The sequence below is a fragment of the Symphalangus syndactylus genome, chromosome 19 (assembly GCF_028878055.3).
Source record: "Symphalangus syndactylus isolate Jambi chromosome 19, NHGRI_mSymSyn1-v2.1_pri, whole genome shotgun sequence".
In the NCBI taxonomy this organism is placed as follows: Eukaryota; Metazoa; Chordata; class Mammalia; order Primates; family Hylobatidae; genus Symphalangus; species Symphalangus syndactylus.
Window position 1 is genome coordinate 75,497,947 of NC_072434.2, and position 17,798 is coordinate 75,515,744.

The 17,798-nt window shown below is 41.4% G+C and overlaps 1 protein-coding gene across 12 annotated transcripts in view; it reads right to left on the reverse strand.

Annotated features, from left to right (window-relative positions):
- TTC13 (tetratricopeptide repeat domain 13) overlaps nucleotides 1-17,681 on the reverse strand; it is a 74,514-nt gene extending 56,833 nt beyond the window's left edge. For 5 of the 12 annotated variants that reach the window (XM_055235409.2, XM_055235401.2, XM_055235407.2 and 2 more), the window contains exon 1: nucleotides 17,321-17,668. In XM_055235409.2, the coding sequence (XP_055091384.1) occupies nucleotides 17,321-17,588 (268 nt within the window). In that variant the 5' untranslated portion in view covers nucleotides 17,589-17,668. Of the gene's footprint in view, nucleotides 1-17,320 lie in introns of all 12 variants that reach the window. The other 7 variants (XM_063614002.1, XM_055235408.2, XM_055235402.2 and 4 more) reach the window with 3 other exon arrangements.
- Nucleotides 17,682-17,798: the final 117 nt, after the last annotated feature.

The following is a 17,798-nucleotide window of genomic DNA, read 5'->3' on the forward strand; positions in this document are numbered from 1 at the left end:
TATAATATCAAAATCAGTCTGTGTCCTCAAAGAACGTATAATTTAGCTAAATTCTCACGTGTTGCATGTCTTAACAATAAGAAACAAGACATGATATGGCGAAGAAGCCCTGGGGTGGTGAACGATTACTGAAGCTGCAATGTTAAATTTCACAAGGCATAAGCAGGGTTAAAAAGAATGGCTGGAGGCTGGGTGCGGTGACTCATGCCTGCAATCCCAGCACTTTGGGAGGCTGAGGCAGGCCAATCCCTTGAGCCCAGGAGTTTGAGACCAACCTGGTCATCATGGCAAAACATCTCTACAAAAGAAAAAATTAGCTGGGTGTGGTAGTACACGCCTGTAGTCCCAGCTACCCAGAGGCTAAGGTGGGAAGATCACCTGAGTCCAAGAGGTCAAAGCTGCAGTGAACCATGATCATACCACTGCACTCCAGTCTGGATGACAGAGTAAGACCCTGTCGAAAGAAAGAAAGAAAGAAAGAAAGAAAGAAAGAAAGAAAGAAAGAAAAGAAAGAAAAGAAAGAAAAGAAGGAAAGAAAGAAACAAAGAAGGAAAGAAAGAAAGAAGGAAAGAAAGAAGGAAAGAAAGAAAGAAAGAAAGAAAGAAAGAAAGAAAGAAAGAAAGAAAGAAAGAAAGAAAGAAAGAAAGAGAGAAAGAAAGAAAGAAAGAAAGAAAGGATTTAGACTGGGGCAGAGAAAGGGAAGGGGTATTCCGGACAGGATGATGAGTGTGGTACACGCAAAGATACAAAGGCAAGGAAATGCAAAGGGCAGCGAGGAGACTCCTACTCCCTGGCTGAAGCAGGGAGTTCGTGTTAGAAAAGAAAAAGTATGAGTTTGGAAGCTGAGGAGTCAGACTGCAGAAAGTCTGATCTGAACCCCAGAGAAAGGCTTTAGTCCCAAAAGAATGAAGATAGTAATGGTTCCTGGCAGATGGTTGGAGAATAATGACTCGATGAAAGATATTTTGGAAACATACACATTTATAACCTGTTTCTCCTGCCTTTTCTAAGCTAAGATTTGAGAACTTACTATATGCCAGGCACTGTGCTAAGCAATGTGTATACCTGGCCTTATTCTAACAATCCCTCTCCTTTGTGGAATCCATTTCAGTTTCAATAAATATACACCTACATAATTTTAAAAGGCTGCACTTAACCATACTTTTATCATTGGATACTTAGGATGTCCCTACTTTTTTCTTAATATGAACGGTATTTCAGTAAGTATTCTTGACCTACATTTTTGAAAATGTACCCACTTACGATAGATTCCAACAAATAAAATTGCCAAGTCAAAGGGTGTGCACAAGTTTAATATTTTTCATATATATTGCCCCAATTTCCTTCCTAGCATATAATAACAATTTCATTCCCACTAGAAGTTTGAGAAGGTCCATTTCCCTCCAGAGTACTGACATTCTTTTTAATCTTTCCCAATCTGAACATAGCACTAATAAAGTTAAACTTTTGGTTTATTGGCCATTTGTATCTCCAGTTTTGTAAACCACTTATATCTTTTGCTCATTTTTAAGTTATCTAAACCTATCCTTGCATAAGATATTGAAAAAAATTCCTAATTATCTGTTTTCCAAATGGTTAGCCAGTTGTCCCAGCAACACTTGTTAAATTATCAATTTGAATGCCACCTTTATAATACATTATAGACATTAGGATCTGTTTCTACACTTGCTTTTAAAGGAAATCTTTAAGATTATTTAAATCCAGCTATAGTAACCAAAACAGCATGGTACTGGCATAAAAACAGACACACAGACTAATGGAACAAAATAGAGAACTCAGAAACAAATCCACACGCCTACAGTAAACTCATTTTTGACAAAGGTGCCAAGAATACACACTGGGGAAGGCAGTCTCTTCAATAATTGGTGCTGGGAAAACTGAATATCCATATGCAAAAGAATGAAACTAGACTCCTATCTCTCACCATATATAAAATGAAATCTAAATGGATTAAAGACTTAAATCCAAGAACTCAAACTATGAAACTACTACAAGAAAACATTGGGGAAGCTCTCCATGATACTCATCTGGGCAAAGATCTCTTGAGTAACACCCACAAACACAGGCAACCAAAGCAAACAAGGACAAATGGGATCATGTCAAGTTCAAAAGCTTCCCCACAGCAAAAGACACAAGCAACAAAGTGAAGAGATAACCCACAGAATCAGATAAAATATTTGCAAACTACCCCTCTGACAAGCGATTAGTAACCAGAATATATAAGGAGCACAAACAACTCTATTGGAAAAAAATCTAATAATCCAACCAAAAAATGGGGAAAGATTTGAATAGACATTTCTTAAAAGAAGACATACAAAAGGCAAACAGGCACATGAAAAGGTGCTCAACATCACTGATCATCAAAAAGTGCAAATCAAAACTACAATGAGATATCATCTCACCCCAGTTAAAATGGTGTATATGCAAAAGACAGGCAATAACAAATGCTGGTGAGGATATGGAGAAAGGGGAACCCTTGTACACTGCAGTGGGAATGTAAATTAGCAGAACCACGATAGAGAACAGTTTGGAGGTTCCTCAAAAAACTAAAAATTGAGCTACCATATGATCCAGTAATCCCACTGCTGGGTACATACTCAAAAGACAGGAAATCAGTATATGGAAGAGATATCTGCAATCCTATATTTGCTGCAGCACTGTTTACAATAGCTAAGATTTGTTAGCAACCTAAGTATTTATCAACAGATGAATGGATAGAAAATGTGGAGTACTATTCAGCCATAAAAAACAATGAGATCAGCCTGTAATCCCAGCACTTTGGGAGGCCGAGGTGGGTGGATCACCTAAGGTCAGGAGTTCGAGACCAGCCTGGCCAACATGGTGAAACCCTGTCTTCACTAAAAATACAAAAATTAGCTGGGCGTGGTGGCAGACGCCTGTAATTCCAGCTACTCAGGAGGCTGAGGCAGGAGAATCGCTTAAACCCAGGAGGCAGGGGTTGCAGTGAGCCACAATCATGCCATTGCACTCCAGCCTAGGCAACAAGAGCAAGACACTCCGTCTTAAAAAAAAAAAAAAAAAAAAAAAATAATGAGATCTAGTCATTTGCAACAACATAGATGGAACTGGAGATCAGTATGTTAAGTGAAATACTCCAAGCACAGAAAGACAAACTGCATGTTCTCACTTATTTGTGGGATCTAAAAATCAAATCAATTGAACTCATGGACATAGAGAGTGGAAGGATAGTTATCAAAGGCTGGGAAGTATAGTAGGGGAATGAGGGGAAGGTGGGGATGGTTAATGGGTACAAAAACCCCCAGAAAGAATGAATAAGACCTACTATTTGATAGCACAAAAGGGTGACTATAGTCAATAACAACTTAATTGTATATTTTAAAATAACCTGAAGAATGTAATTGGTTTGTAACTCAAAAGATAAATGCTTGAGGGGAGGCATACCTCTCCATTCTTCATGATGTGCTTACTTCACATTACATGCCGGTATCAAAACATCTCATGTACTCCATAAATATATACAACTAATATCTGTGTACCCATAAAAATTTTATAAAGTTAAAAATTTTTTTTAAAGATTTAGGTCCAACTTCAGCAACAGCTCTAACAAATGCTTGTCCAATCTCTGCATGGATATTTACATTTTTAAAAATTACAGTAATATTTCATGTTTATGTTTATTATAGAAAATATGAAATATACAGAAAATTGCAGAACATAAATAAAAATCATTTAGAATAGCATCATTCATTGAGAACCACTGAAAACTTTGGTATACGTAATAAAAAGTGGTAATTCTGAAATCAGACAGCCTGGATTTGAATTCCTACTCTCTGCCACTACTTCCTGGCTCTCAGCCACTGTGATCTTCAGTTTCATTTGCAAAATAGGGTCAATAATAGTATCAACTTCTCAGGGTGGTTATAATATTTAAATAAGGAAATATATGAAAAGCATGTGGTACAGTTTCTGATACATAGAAAGAGCTCAAAAAAAATGTTACCTACCACTATTATCATTAGGATAATATAAGAATGGAATGAGATACATTGCTTAATAACCTGTCCTCTTAACTTAGTAATATAATGTAAACGTTTTCCCATTTGACTAAATTTTATTTTCCTTTTTTTAAGAGAGGGTCTCACTCTGACACCCAGGCTAGAGTGCGGTGGCACGATCTCGGCTAACTGCAGCATTGACCTCAGCATCCCTAGTAGCTGGGAACACAGGCGTGCACCACCACAACTGGCTAATTTTTCATTTTTATTTTTTGTGGAGACAGGGTCCCACTGTGTTGCCCAGAATGGTCTCGAACACCTGGGCTCAAGCAATCCTCTCGCCTCAACCTCCCAAAGTACTGGGATTACAGGCACGAATCACTGCACCTGACTTACATTTTCTCCTAATTACTTAAACTTGGTAGGATTATATATCACTTTTCATTTAATATTTTTAAAATAAATTTTTAGTTTTCTATAAGAAACTTTTGTTTCCACACTTTCTAATCCCTTATAACGATCTGTTTGTTGTGATTTCAGTATCACATTATTTCAATTATTGTAGCCTCACAATAAATGTTTTTTGGTTTTTATTATTTTAAATTGATACATAATAATTGTACATATGGGGTAGAGGGTGATATTTTGATTCACAATACATACATTTTAATATAAAGCAAAGCCGCCGGGCGCGGTGGCTCACGCTTGTAATCCCAGCACTTTGGGAGGCCGAGGCGGGCGGATCACGAGGTCACGAGATCGAGACCACGGTGAAACCCCGTCTCTACTAAAAAATACAAAAAATTAGCCGGGTGCGGTGGCGGGCGCCTGTAGTCCCAGCTACTCGGAGGCTGAGGCAGGAGAATGGCGTGAACCCGGGAGGCGGAGCTTGCAGTGAGCCGAGATTGCGCCACTGCACTCCAGCCCGGGCGACAGAGCGAGACTCTGTCTCAAAAAAAAAAAAAAAAAAAAAAAAAAAAAAAAAAAAAAAAATATAAAGCAAAGCCATTATCAATTTTATTCCAAAACTTTCTTGGCTATTTGTATAAACATTCTTTCTTCAGATAAACTTGTCAGTTTTTTAAGTTCCAAAACAAAAAAATCTCTCTATGATTTGTGTTAGGATGGCATTAAAATTGTAGATTAATAGGAGAAGAAATAATTCTGTATACAATTTGATCTTTTTATTTAAATATTTTATTAAACTATGTGAAACTTCATAAATTTTATATAGGATTTACATGTGATTTTTAAAATTGGGTTGATAACCATTGATTCAATACATATTTGTTAAGCATCTACTATGTTCCCATCACTGTGTTAGCCTCTACTGAGCAAAACCAGAAACCCTTCTTCTACACAGAGATTATAGTTCCCTGTGGGAAAACTGATAGCAATCAAAGTAACACAAAGAAACGTAAACCAACAACAGTGTGAGAGCTACATATGACAGCACAGTCAGAAGATGTGGCATGGTCAGTTTCCCAAGGACGTGAATAACATCAGCTAACACACAGTTACCGTGTACAGGCAACCTTCGAATCCCCATTTCAAAGATGAGGAAAACGAGCCCAAGGAACCTGTAGTAATTTTCCTGAGGCTACCCTCTAGCAAAGCAGTGGAGGGAGGATCTGAACCTAGGCAGTCTGGTTCTGGAGTCTGTGCTCTTAGCCATGAATAAGTGAACCGGGACCTGAAGGAAATTAAGGATTTCACCATGGGAGGCTACGGCACTGGGAGAGCAGTCAGGCAGAAATACCAGCACATGGTAAATCCTTTGTCTAATTGCCTAGTGCTGAATATTTTATCTGCCCACATTATTGAACTCTTTACAGCCCTATTAATGTCTCCATTTAGTCAGTTGGTAACTGTATTATCTGCATGTAATTTTATCAAGGTCTTTTAAAATATTTTTATTCATTTAGCATCTTATTATACTAGATGAAACTTCCAAAAAGTGCTCAATAATGCCAGTGATTAACAGGCACCCCTGCTTATTCCTGACATTAATACTTCATTTAATAACTGAGATTTCATCAACTTTCGATGATAAAACTTTTTCACCTAACATTTATCAACATCCAGTGGAAAGCTGCTGTGTCAGTTATGGGTTGAGACTGATGTACTTCACCATATAAAAGAAGTATTTTCCTATTCTTTTTTTTTTTTTTTTTTTACCAGAAACTTTAGATCAGGAGAGCTTGCTGACCTTTATCAAGCATCTTTTGAAATTTATTTAAGATGTTTCTATGATTTTTCTTCTTTGGCCTATTAACAAATTAATTTAATTTTTTCAAGTTGAACCATCTGTGTACTTCTAAAACAAACTCTGACTTAGGTAGATTATTCTTTTAATTGCTTGCTAATATTTTACTTAAAATTTTTATAACTACATATGTATCTTCTAAGGTTGCAATAGAAAAATAGTTGCTAGAGTTGTAACTACAGTTGTTTGGAACAGGAGGTTAAATTTGTTCTTTGATCTTAAAATATTTAACTTACTATGGCTTTAATTACTTTACAATCATAAATGATTATATTAAAGGATAACTACTTAATATAATAAATAATTACAGCCCAACCACCTGTACATAAATTTCCTTGGATAGGAAAAGCATTAGTTTTCTTCCTTGCTTACGTCGTACAAGTAAAGTTAGTGCTGATTACTATAGAAACTGTGTGAAAACGCATCACAGAATTCTATCTTGTTCTTCTACATCATCTCTGGACATTTCTTCATTGCTTGAGTTTAATGTCTTAGCAGAGATTTCTGCACAGTTGTCTCAAGTTCTCATGGCCTCTAGAGCTCTGTGCATGCCTCTCATTCACAACTGACACTCGCACCTGCTCCCTCTTTCTGTAGTCGCCTCATCAGGCTTATCTATTTTATTCTTTTTTTATCACTTAAGAATTTGTTTTCCTGTGGTGGTGGGGGGGGCCTTTTTGTTTTATTGTGGTTAAAAAAAAACACACATCACATAAAAGCAACCGCCTTAGCCATTCTTAGGTTGTATGGTTCAGTAGTATTAGGTATATGCACACTGATGTGAAACAGACCTCCAGAACTTCTTAATCATTCTTTTTTTAAAAAGCAACTCTTGGGTCTATTTCTCAATTCCACTGCTGCTCTATTTCTAATTCATTTATACCAGCTTTGCTGTATTTAGGCCTTCTAATTTCCCTTATTACCTCTTCTCGCAGCTCAAGTTCAGTATCTAGATCATTTATTCCCTTTCTTCTTAGCATTAAACTAAGAAGGCAGGATGGGTTTAAGCAGGAGGCGACATCACTAACAGGTGTCTGAGGAGAGAAGGGGCAAGTAGAGCAGAGGGCAGGTGGGAGGCCATGGCCAGTTAAAATGAGCAAAGTCTGAACGGAGGCAGCAGCCATCAGGTTGAAATAGAGGGTCACGGTCTAAAGGATACAGCAAGTAAAAAGGAGAGGGCCTTGAGGAAGAATTAGGCACAGAAAGAGGGAAAAGACACAGGTTTCCAGTTTGTGCAATGAGGGAAGAAGTGGTGCCATCAACGGAAGCAAGGAGTTTAAGAGGAAGAGAGGTTTTAGAGGGAAGTCAAGAGCTAACATTGGGTTTGAGTCAAGTGATTACGCTGGAAGCTCTCTAGCATGTAGTTAAGAAAGTCCAGAGAAAGGTAAATGCTACAGATATGGATGTGATGATTTGATAATCATTAACTTATGGTGGATGATAAGCTGAGATTGTAAGTACAATCTCTAAGAATGCTTAGGGGGCTGGGCGCGGTGGCTCACGCCTGTAATCCCAGCACTTTGGGAGGCCGAGGCGGGAGGATCACGAGGTCAGGAGATCGAGACCACGGTGAAACCCCGTCTCTACTAAAAATACAAAAACCTAGCCGGGTGTTGTGGCGGGCGCCTATAGTCCTAGCTATTCGAGAGGCTGAGGCAGGAGAATAGCGTGAACTCGGGAGGTGGAGCTTGCAGTGAGCCGAGATTGAGCCACTGCACTCCAGCCTGGGTGACAAAGCGAGACTCCATCTTAAAAAAAATAATAAAAAAAGAAAAAGAAAGCTTAAGAAGCTTACGTTTAATAAGAGAAGAGTTGACCTGGTGAAGATGAGTATTTAAGAGATAGTGGGAGAATCAACTTAGCAATTTATCTTTTGTTAAAAGAACTATCCATTTCTTTGAAAAGTTCTACATCTGGGCCATAAAGCTGGACATAGTTACTGTAATGATTTTCATATTTATTATACTTGCTTATTCCTCAAGCCAAATACTTGTTTCTTCTCATTTTTCTTGATTAGGCTTGCTAGATAACTGTCTAATCTTAAGCAGTATTTTCAAAGAACTAGGTCTTATATTTAATTCTGGTATTTCTCTGACTTCAAACTTAATTAATTAGTTTAAAGGCAATGTAACAGTGGCTCAGGGCAGGGCTATGGAGTCAGACTAACCCAGAATAGATGCTTCCCTGGCTGTTTGACTTAGAGCAAGTCCTTTAGTAAGTCTTAGCCTCAGCTCCCTCATCTGTAAAATAGAAATAATCACCCCCAGATACCTTCACAGGGCTACTGTAAAGAATAAAGGGTATAAAGCCCTGTGCACAGAAAAGGATTATTAAGTGTTAGTATAGGCTTATAGGTTAAAATCGCAGTGTTTTTTTTGTTAAAATTTTGTATCTACTTTCTTTAAGCTTATCTTGGCCTTCACAGTACTTCCCAGCTTCCAAATGCCTTCACAAACCTTATTTCTTTTGATTCTCCATCCTCCAAGGTAGGTACAAGGCACACTGTGCACACTGTACACCTGGGGAAATGAACTCAATGTTAATGAACATGTTTAAAGTCACAAAACAAAGATATAGCACAGCCGGGTCTTGCCACATTAACGAAGAACATGGTACATTTGTCACAACTCCTTCTGCCAATGCTGGGTCCTAGTAATGAACAGTTTAGGTATAGCAGTGTCTTGAAACTTCTTTCCTCTCCTCCTAAACCTCACACACAACTGACCTTAAGAAGAGCAGTTTCAGCACATTGACGAGGACAAAAGCTAACCATAGAAGGTCCAAGAGAGAGTGGAGTGGTGGAGGCTGTCCATATGAACATCTCCTTTGAGGAATTCTGCTGTAAAAGGAGGCAGAGGGATGGGGCAGTGGCTGGAGGGATGTGTGGTCATCTTAGTTGCTTGTATTTTCAGGATGGTAGTTTTATTAAGACCATCTGTATGCTGACAGAAAACAAGAGGAAATGAGAGCCAGTGAACAGAGAGCTGAACTAGGCAGAGGCACTGGCCACTCATCCACCACAACAGGACAGAAGGCAAAATCTACCAGTCCATCTGCAGGCAGGCCAGTAGCTGGGGTGGTGGGGAGCAAGGAAGTTGTTTTCTCACTGCTTCTTAGTCAAATAAGATGACAGTCATCACCTCCAAGGAAGGAGAGAAGGTGGCATTGGCAGTAGCATGTATTTCTCACACATCCACGTGTGTGAGAAAACTGACTGAAAGCTTATAAGCAGCAAACCCATCGCCAATTTATAAGGAAATCAACAGCTGCTGGGTAGCAGTCATCACTCGACCACCTAGTTATAACAGACGGCACACTGAGCTACTTGAAAATAAGGATGACTGGGCTTTTCCCTTGGATGGGCTACAACTTAAAAGTAGAGTGCCAGATATTTATTGACAATCCTAACCCCAGGTATAGGGTAAACCTGGGAAGAGAAGATAGAATTATTGTGGCTGAAAGAACTACCTGAAGGCCAGGTGGCTATGTGGTATCAACTTGTAGTGCCTTTTGCTTTTATCAATTTCTGCACTTGTAAGACAACCACAGGTGGCCAGGTGCGGTGGCTCACGCCTGTAATGCCAGCACTTTGGGAGGCCGAGGCAGGCGGATCACGAGGTCAGGAGATCAAGACCATCCTGGCTAACATGGTGGAACCCCGTCTCTACTAAAAATACAAAAAAATTAGCCAGGCGTGGTGGCGGGCGCCTGTAGTCCCAGCTACTCGGGAAGCTGAGGCAGGAGAATGGCATGGATCCGGGAGACAGAGCTTGTAGTGAGCCGAGATTGCACCACTGCACTCCAGCCTGGGCAACACAGCAAAACTCCATCTCAAAAAAAAAAAAAAAAAAAAAAAAAAGACAACCACAGTTGACATCGTATACTGCATTGCTCAATGGCCCTGAAATATGGTCCCAAGTGGTAAATTCCTTTTAGAGTGTAATAACAGGAAAAATGCTCTGAAGAATTTATATGCTTCATTTAATGAAATATTCATCGGTACCTGAGATGTGTTATCGTAAAGCAAATTGAAAAGAGACTGCCTGCTGATTATTAAATTATAAAGTAAACATATAATTAATCCATAGGAACTAAGGATCCACAAAAGCCATCTTAAAGAGACAGAAGTTTGTTTTTTTTTTTTTAACAAAGCTTGAATGTAATCGGATCAAAGGTATCTTAACCCACATACAAATATTAACACATGTAAAGAATCAAAAGAAAAGGAATTCACTGCACAGGATGGAAAAAAAGGCACAGTAGCAAATTACATGGAACAGAACAGAAGAAGGATGCCTTAACCAACAAAACAGGCCTTCCCCACAAAGGCCAGTTACTTAGCACAAGGTTATAAACCAGATTGAAGATGCATCACATGCTCAAAGTGACACATACTTTTAAGAGCTAAAAGCTTTCTCATAAGCCCACACATACTGGCAGACAACATCAACTCCACAGGGAATGCTGAAACAGAGCTAGGCACTGACATGAAAAGATTAGTGACAAGGGAACACAGAGTCACTGAGAACATGGTAAACACCAGCAGGGAAGAGTTGCAAGAGAAGACAACTGGTCTTCTCGTGTAGAGGTGGTCCTGAGATGCACCAACTGATTCCTAAGTGAGAGTCTATGGAAAGAATGCCAGCACATGTGCAGTGTAAGTCCACTGCATGGTGCTGGACCCTAAATCAGACAAAACATCTCCCACATGAAACTAGGGTTAGCATGGAATGAGACTATCGGCAATCTTAAAAACAGACAGCTATTGATTTCGGTTCTTTCTGATTACATAAGTTGTTCAGCTTATGAAAATGTATTGAGCTATCTACACTTAGGACATATGCACTTTCCTGTATATATGTTGTATTTAGATAAAAAAGTAAAACCAAAACATAAGAAAAGGAAAATGTTGGAAAGCATTCACCCAAAGTTAAAAGTATTAAAATTATGCTACTTTGATAAATCATGTATTCATTCTATCTGCAAGATAAGATGAGCCCAAACAAAATGACCTCTTTAAAACAACTCATTGGGAAAGGAAGAAGGTTTAAAAGTCAGTCAAGTATTTACTGAGTGCAGTGAAGCTAAGCTGTCTGTACATTGAGTGGTGCACATTGAAGAGCCTTGACTTTCCTATAGTCATGCTCCAGGTAGGTTCTAAAACCCAAGTCACACAACTTTTGCCTCCACCCAGAGATTAAAAAATAATAATTAACCCTTATCACCTGAAGCTGAACAGGCTTAGCAGTGTGTAGATCTTTTAAAAGGTAGATGTAACTCTTAATGACAACAGATATATGTGAAAAAGCGAATCATAGGCTGCCATCATCATAGGGCTTATGCTATAAAATGCTACTTCTAAAACAGAGGATTTGCTGAAAGATGCTGTTCAGTGAGCAAAAGGGAAACACCCTCAGGCAATGCCACGCGGGCCAGGATGTGGCAAGATCACAATCTCTTCATCACTCTGTGCCTCAGTCTCTGAGCACAGCGACTTTGCACTGGCAAATTTACTCAGGTATGCCTTGAAAAACAAGATATGAAGAGGTCTGCCATGAAACTATGTATGAGGACAAACACAGAAAATCAGGGCCAGGAGATGAAAGGATTGACCAGATACACTCACAGTAATGGTTACCACAGTTGCTATGACTGAGCACAAAATGTGGTTCTTAACTTCCTCATAGAGCAAAAAAGGAAATAGCTCTCACAAGTTTCCTTCTACTGATTCTCTACCACCTCTAGGCACAGCAGTGATCTATGTGCTGTGAGCAAAAAGACTGACTTCATGTATTTAAATGGCCAATTCCTTAATTAAGAAAGCTACCATATACGTGGACAATCTCAGTATTACCAATTTTGTCAAAAACACAGAGCTAGGTTCATAGCTACTTCCTTATTTTTCTGGCAGTTCACAATTCCCAAACTGGACAGATTCTAAATGCCTTTTCCCATAAAGAACTGTGGAAAAATAGAATAAACGCAATTCTGGGTTCATTAATTTCAACAAACTAAAGAAAATTAAGACATCAAGTACAGGGCTGCATCACTCAAGAGCAGTGAAAAAAGGCTGAAGGCATTGGAAAAAAAGATTCACACAAACTCACTGTTCTTGTTACTACTACATTTTCAAGTCAAGAGGAGAAAACAAAAGCATTTTTAAAACAACTTCTAGAAATGCATATGCTTGAACCATAAAATATACCTTATACTGTCTGTAAAGAGTATAAAGATATAATTTAATACATGATTTGAAAGAGATGCAGTTTAGCTTTGGTGAGAAGAGCAGAGGGGCCCAGGCATGGTGGCTCACACCTGTAATCCCAGCACTTTGGGAGGCCGAGGTGGGCAGATCATGAGGTCAGGAGTTCGAGACCAGCCTGGCCAACATGGTGAAACCCCATCGCTACTAAAAATACAAAAAATTAGTCAGGCTTGGTGGCAGGCGTCTGTAATTCCAGCTACTTGGGAGGCTGAGGCAGGAGAATTGCTTGAACCCAGGAGGTGGAGGTTGCAGTGAGCCGAGATTACGCCATTGCACTCCAGCCTGGGTAACAGGGTGAGACTCCAATCTCAAAAAAAAAAAAAAAAAAAAGAGCAGAGAACCTGAATTTTTAAATCAATGAACAAGTTACAATTTCACAAGACCTTAATTTAGCAGATCTATAGAGTGTTAAATTAAGATATTTCTAAGATCTCTCCAAATCTCACTCTATCTAAGTCTCAGCTCAAATGTCTCCTTACCAGAAGCCATCCTGGGCCACCTCTTAAAGTAGCACCTGCACACTGCTCTTTATCCTCTCACACTGCTTTATTTTCAAGGCATGTATTACTGGGCCCTACTATACAGAGTCATGTGCCACATAATGATTCAGCCAATGATGGACCACCTATCTATGAGAATGGTCCCATCAGATGGTAATACCGTATTTTTACTGTACATTTTCTATATTTAGATAAACACTTGTCACTATGTTACAACTGCCTACAGTATTGAGTACAGTAACATGCTACAGGTCTGTAGCCTAGGAGCAATAGGCTATACCATACAACCAAGGTGTGTAATGGGCTATTCCATCTAGGTCTGTTTAAGTACACTCTTTGATGTTTGCGCCATGATGAAATCGCCTAATGACACATTTCTCAAAACATATCCTGTTGTTAAATGGTATGTAACTGTACTTATTTCTTCCCTCACCAAGACACAGGATCCGCACTAGGAACTCAGTCAGCTGTGCTGCATCACCAGGGTCCAGAATACTAAGTAGCATCTAGCAGGTATACAAATAGCTTTTCAATGAAAGAACAGACCCATTCTAGCCCTGCAGTTCAAAATACTAAGTTCAGTGAAGCATCCTTGTATTTGTAGTCAAATACAAAATTCTAACAGTGATTTAAGAATATAACTTTCAACAAAGCTTGAAGGAATAGGACTTTATCATTAATATTAGTAAGAAATTATACTAATATGCAACAATTACTGAAGGTAACACACAAATGGTCAGGTCAGGTTCAAATCCTGGCTCTACTCTTTACTGTGTAACCTTAACTTCTCTGTCTCAGTTTGTAAAATGGGGATTAAAAACAGCATTGGCCAGGCATGGTGGCTCACGTCTGTAATCCCAACACTTTGGGAGGCTGAGGTGGAAGGACTGCTTGAGTCCAGGAGTTTGACCAGTGTGGGCAACATAGCCAGACCCTGTCTCTATAGAAAAAAAAAAAAAAATAGCTGGGCATGGTGACACATGTCTGTGGTCCTAGCTACTTGGAAAGCTGAGGCAGGAGGATGGCTTCAAACCAGGAATTCGAGGCTACAGTGAGCTATGATAGCACCGCTGAACTACCTCTTGGACAACAGAGCAAGACCCTGTCTCTAAAAAAATAGAAAAAACAATAGCACCTACTTCAGTATCAAAAGGATTAAAAAAGATTGCAGAGTGTTTATGATGATATAACTAAAAAAGTGAGGAAAGAATTGGAAAAATACTTCAGTTCATTTCCTCCAACAGTTACAAATTAAAGATAGGGCTTTGGCAACAGGAAATTTACCTTTATTTTTAAAATATGTACAATACAGTGTTCATTTTTTTAAAATAATATTATTTTCTCTACAAGTAAACAAAGAGAGAAGACAAGTTTGTGGTTATATATGCTTTTCAAGTAAAAAGGTAAAAGTAAATAAAATAAAAAATCAAAAAGGTAAAATGTAAAAATGTAGAGTAGAAAATATTAAGGGGGTATCGGGAAACATGCAAAACTCAGGCTGAGACATATGGCACCAGAGGGGCATCCATGCCTATCACTTCTGCAGTAGATCTGGGTGGGGCTCAGCCCACTGAGCATTAGGCTGTTCCCTGGGACCTGGATTCCATGTGAGGGTGGTGTGCATAGCTGGGCCAGCCATTGCCAGTGTGTTGTCTTTGTATCGGTGGGCTCCCACCAGCCATTGTCCTTGTATGTACAATCACTGGCGGTTCTGTCTCCAGGGAATACATATACTGCTTGTAAGAAGGTATGCAGATTTAAATTTAGACCCAAGCAGGCATCAGCTCAGCCATTTGAACCTGAAAGCTGTGGGAAAGATTCTGAAAAGTGGTTGTGCTGCTGTGTTTGTCCTCAGTATATGTGCTGGATTGATATGAACAGGTTTGTGACTGGACAGGCAAGCAAGAGACGATGGCATGATCAATGCTTAGTAAAGCCAAGTCTGTACGATTCTGAAGAACTGACTAGTTCTGGATCCTGACATTTGTCTAGACCCTAATGTTGCTCAAATGGGTCTCCGGATACAGAGCATCAGCTGCCCCTCAGGCTATGGCATGGTTAGTTGTAAATCCCGAATTCATCCCCACATCCTAGGACAGGGAAGAAATGAAGCAGGTTTCATGGGGTCCAGCTTCTACATAGTTGTCCAGGGCGAAGAGGCAGAAATGAGAAGTATTTCAGTAGCCCCTACAACAACAGAGTTGGCTTTTGTCGCATACTGCAGCCACGAAAGCTGAGGGAAACAGCTGGAGCTCCAAGTAGTTGATTCTGGAAATGACTTCTTGGGTGATCACAGCAGCAGCTGCCCCACTTTAGCACCTGTTGGTAGCTACTCACACAGCCAGGGGAGGTGATCTGAAAGACTCAGGTCGTTCATTTGCAACAGTACATTTTAAATTCCAACCTAGAAGAAATAAGTACTACATGGGAGAGAGAAAAAGGTAGAAACATCTAAATAAATTATGTTTAAAGCTTCATGATACAGTGTTCGTCCTCCAGGGAAAATTCGTAATACAAGTCAGAGCTGGCTTGAACAAGGGTTCTTAAATACTGGTGGTTAGCCTGATGTCAAAGAATCAAATGAGCCACCAACATCAATGATACCAATAGATTTCATAATATTAATCGATACATACTTTCCACTGTCTCAACGCTGGGGCACCTTTAGCCAGTGAGCACCACATGAGCAAAGGAGGAAGGAAAATTTACCCAACATGCACCATATGCAAGTAAATGCTACGGATGTGGTTTGCCTACCTACAACCACTTAATGGTTAAGACAAAGGTTTTGTCTGGAGCCCAACTACATGGGTTCCTCCTTCGGCAGCTGTGGGATCTCAAGAAGATGACAATTTCACTATGTTTCAGTTTGTTCATCTGAGAAAATGACCACCATCTAATGAGGTGGTTATTGTTTTTCTGATAGACTAATATACTAGGCTCATAGACCTAAAGCACTTATAACAGCACCTGGCATACAGCAAGCACTCAATATATGTCGGCTACTTCTCATTTCCCTCACAGCACCCTCGTGAGGAAAATAAAACCCCACAATTAGGTGAACAGTGTTTTCCACTTACAGAGGAGGCATTTTACAAAGACAGGTAATTCACTTGCTCAGAGATACAGAAAGTGACAGAGGTAAGTAACACGGCCACCGTGCAAGGCTGGCCGTGTTACTTATGCTGTTACCAGCTAAGGCCTACTGCAAAATAAAAAAGTCACAAACCTCTCAGTGAGTAACACTTCCTCAAGGAAGTCAGATTGTGCTAAAAGGAAATCAGATTGTGCTAATCTTGACGTCTCATCTCAACTAAAAAAAAAAAGGTATTGTTTTCCCAGGTACACAGCGCCGAAGAAAACCCGCTGCCAAGTCTTAAAAGCAACCGTCTCCTTCCTAGTGGGTTTGGTAGACCCAGACCCTTCCCAAAGCAAGCCATAAGGGAACTCACATAGAGAAGGAGGAAAGAGAAAGGGAGGGGATTGATGGGTAAAAAGACCCACGACAAAACTTCAAAACAAAAAAATGTACACATGTATTTTGTCCCAGAGGCATCTGCTATGATTTATTAAACTGAGGCCAATAGCGCCCATTCTTAATGAATGAGCTGGCGTAGCTCCAATACACACACGGCACTGACACACAGGCTCAAGGCCTGCAGGGCCTTTTTTCCCTCTGGGAGACACCTGACAGATCGCAGGTTAATCTTAAACAACTGGAAGCAAGATGTCAACGAGCAGATAAGATGGGCTTGCTCTTTTTTTCCATTCCAGAGATCGAATTTTTAGAAACTGTTTTATACGAGACATTAACCCGGGAGGTCAGGAAGCCTGATTTCCAGGCCGAAGATGGGCCAGGCGTCTCCCTCCGGGTGCGGACTCCGCAAGCCGCGGAGCTGGTTGCTTCTCCGCCCGCCCCTCCCTCGCCCCCTCGGCATCCTCGGGAGGCCGGCGGCGGGAACAGGGCTGCCCCGGGCCACCTGCCATCTCCTCTGCCACCCTTCCAACAGTTGCTTCAGACTCAGGAGAGGCCGCCCTGGCCCCAGGAGCATGCTGTCAGCTCATTTCTCGACTCGCCGCCCTGCCCAAAGGCGGCTGCAGGAGGGTGCGCGGCGGCGTGGGTGGCAGCGGCGGGAAGCTGCCCGACAGGACCCCTGGCTGAGCCGACTCCCGCGGATCGCGCGCCACAGCCGGAGGCGTGAAGCACGGGCGGCCCGTACCCCGGCCCGGGACCCCAGCCCCGCCGCCCCGCCGCCCCGGCCGACTCGGACGCCCGCCGCCGCCCACTCACCGCCGCACTCGGCAGAGTACTGGTCCCCCCAGTCCCCGGACTGCGGGCTGCAGCCGCCGCCGCCCGCCGGGGCCTCCTGCTGCTGCCGGTGCTGCAGCTCCTGCTTGAGCAGGGAGAGCGGCGAGTAGTGCTCGGTGGCCAGGGCGCCCGGCCGCGGCCCGGCGGACAGGACCCCCAGCAGCAGCAGCAGCAGGACACGCCGGGCGGCGCCCGCCGCGGCCACAGCGCCGCCCCAGAAGCAGCAGCAGCAGCAGCCGGCAGGTGCCATCTTCCCTCAAGGCGCATGTGCGACAGCCCTTGCCCGGCTCTCAGGCCTCCCCGCCTTAACCCACGGCGGGCAGGTGGACCGTGGCAAGGGGGCGGGGCAAGGGGAGAAGCATTGTGTGCTGGGAATGGTAGTCCCAGCTCGGCCAGCCCCGGGCCGCCTTGCCGGTGCTGGGACTACGAATCCCAATAAGCCCCGCGCGGCGCAAGTCTT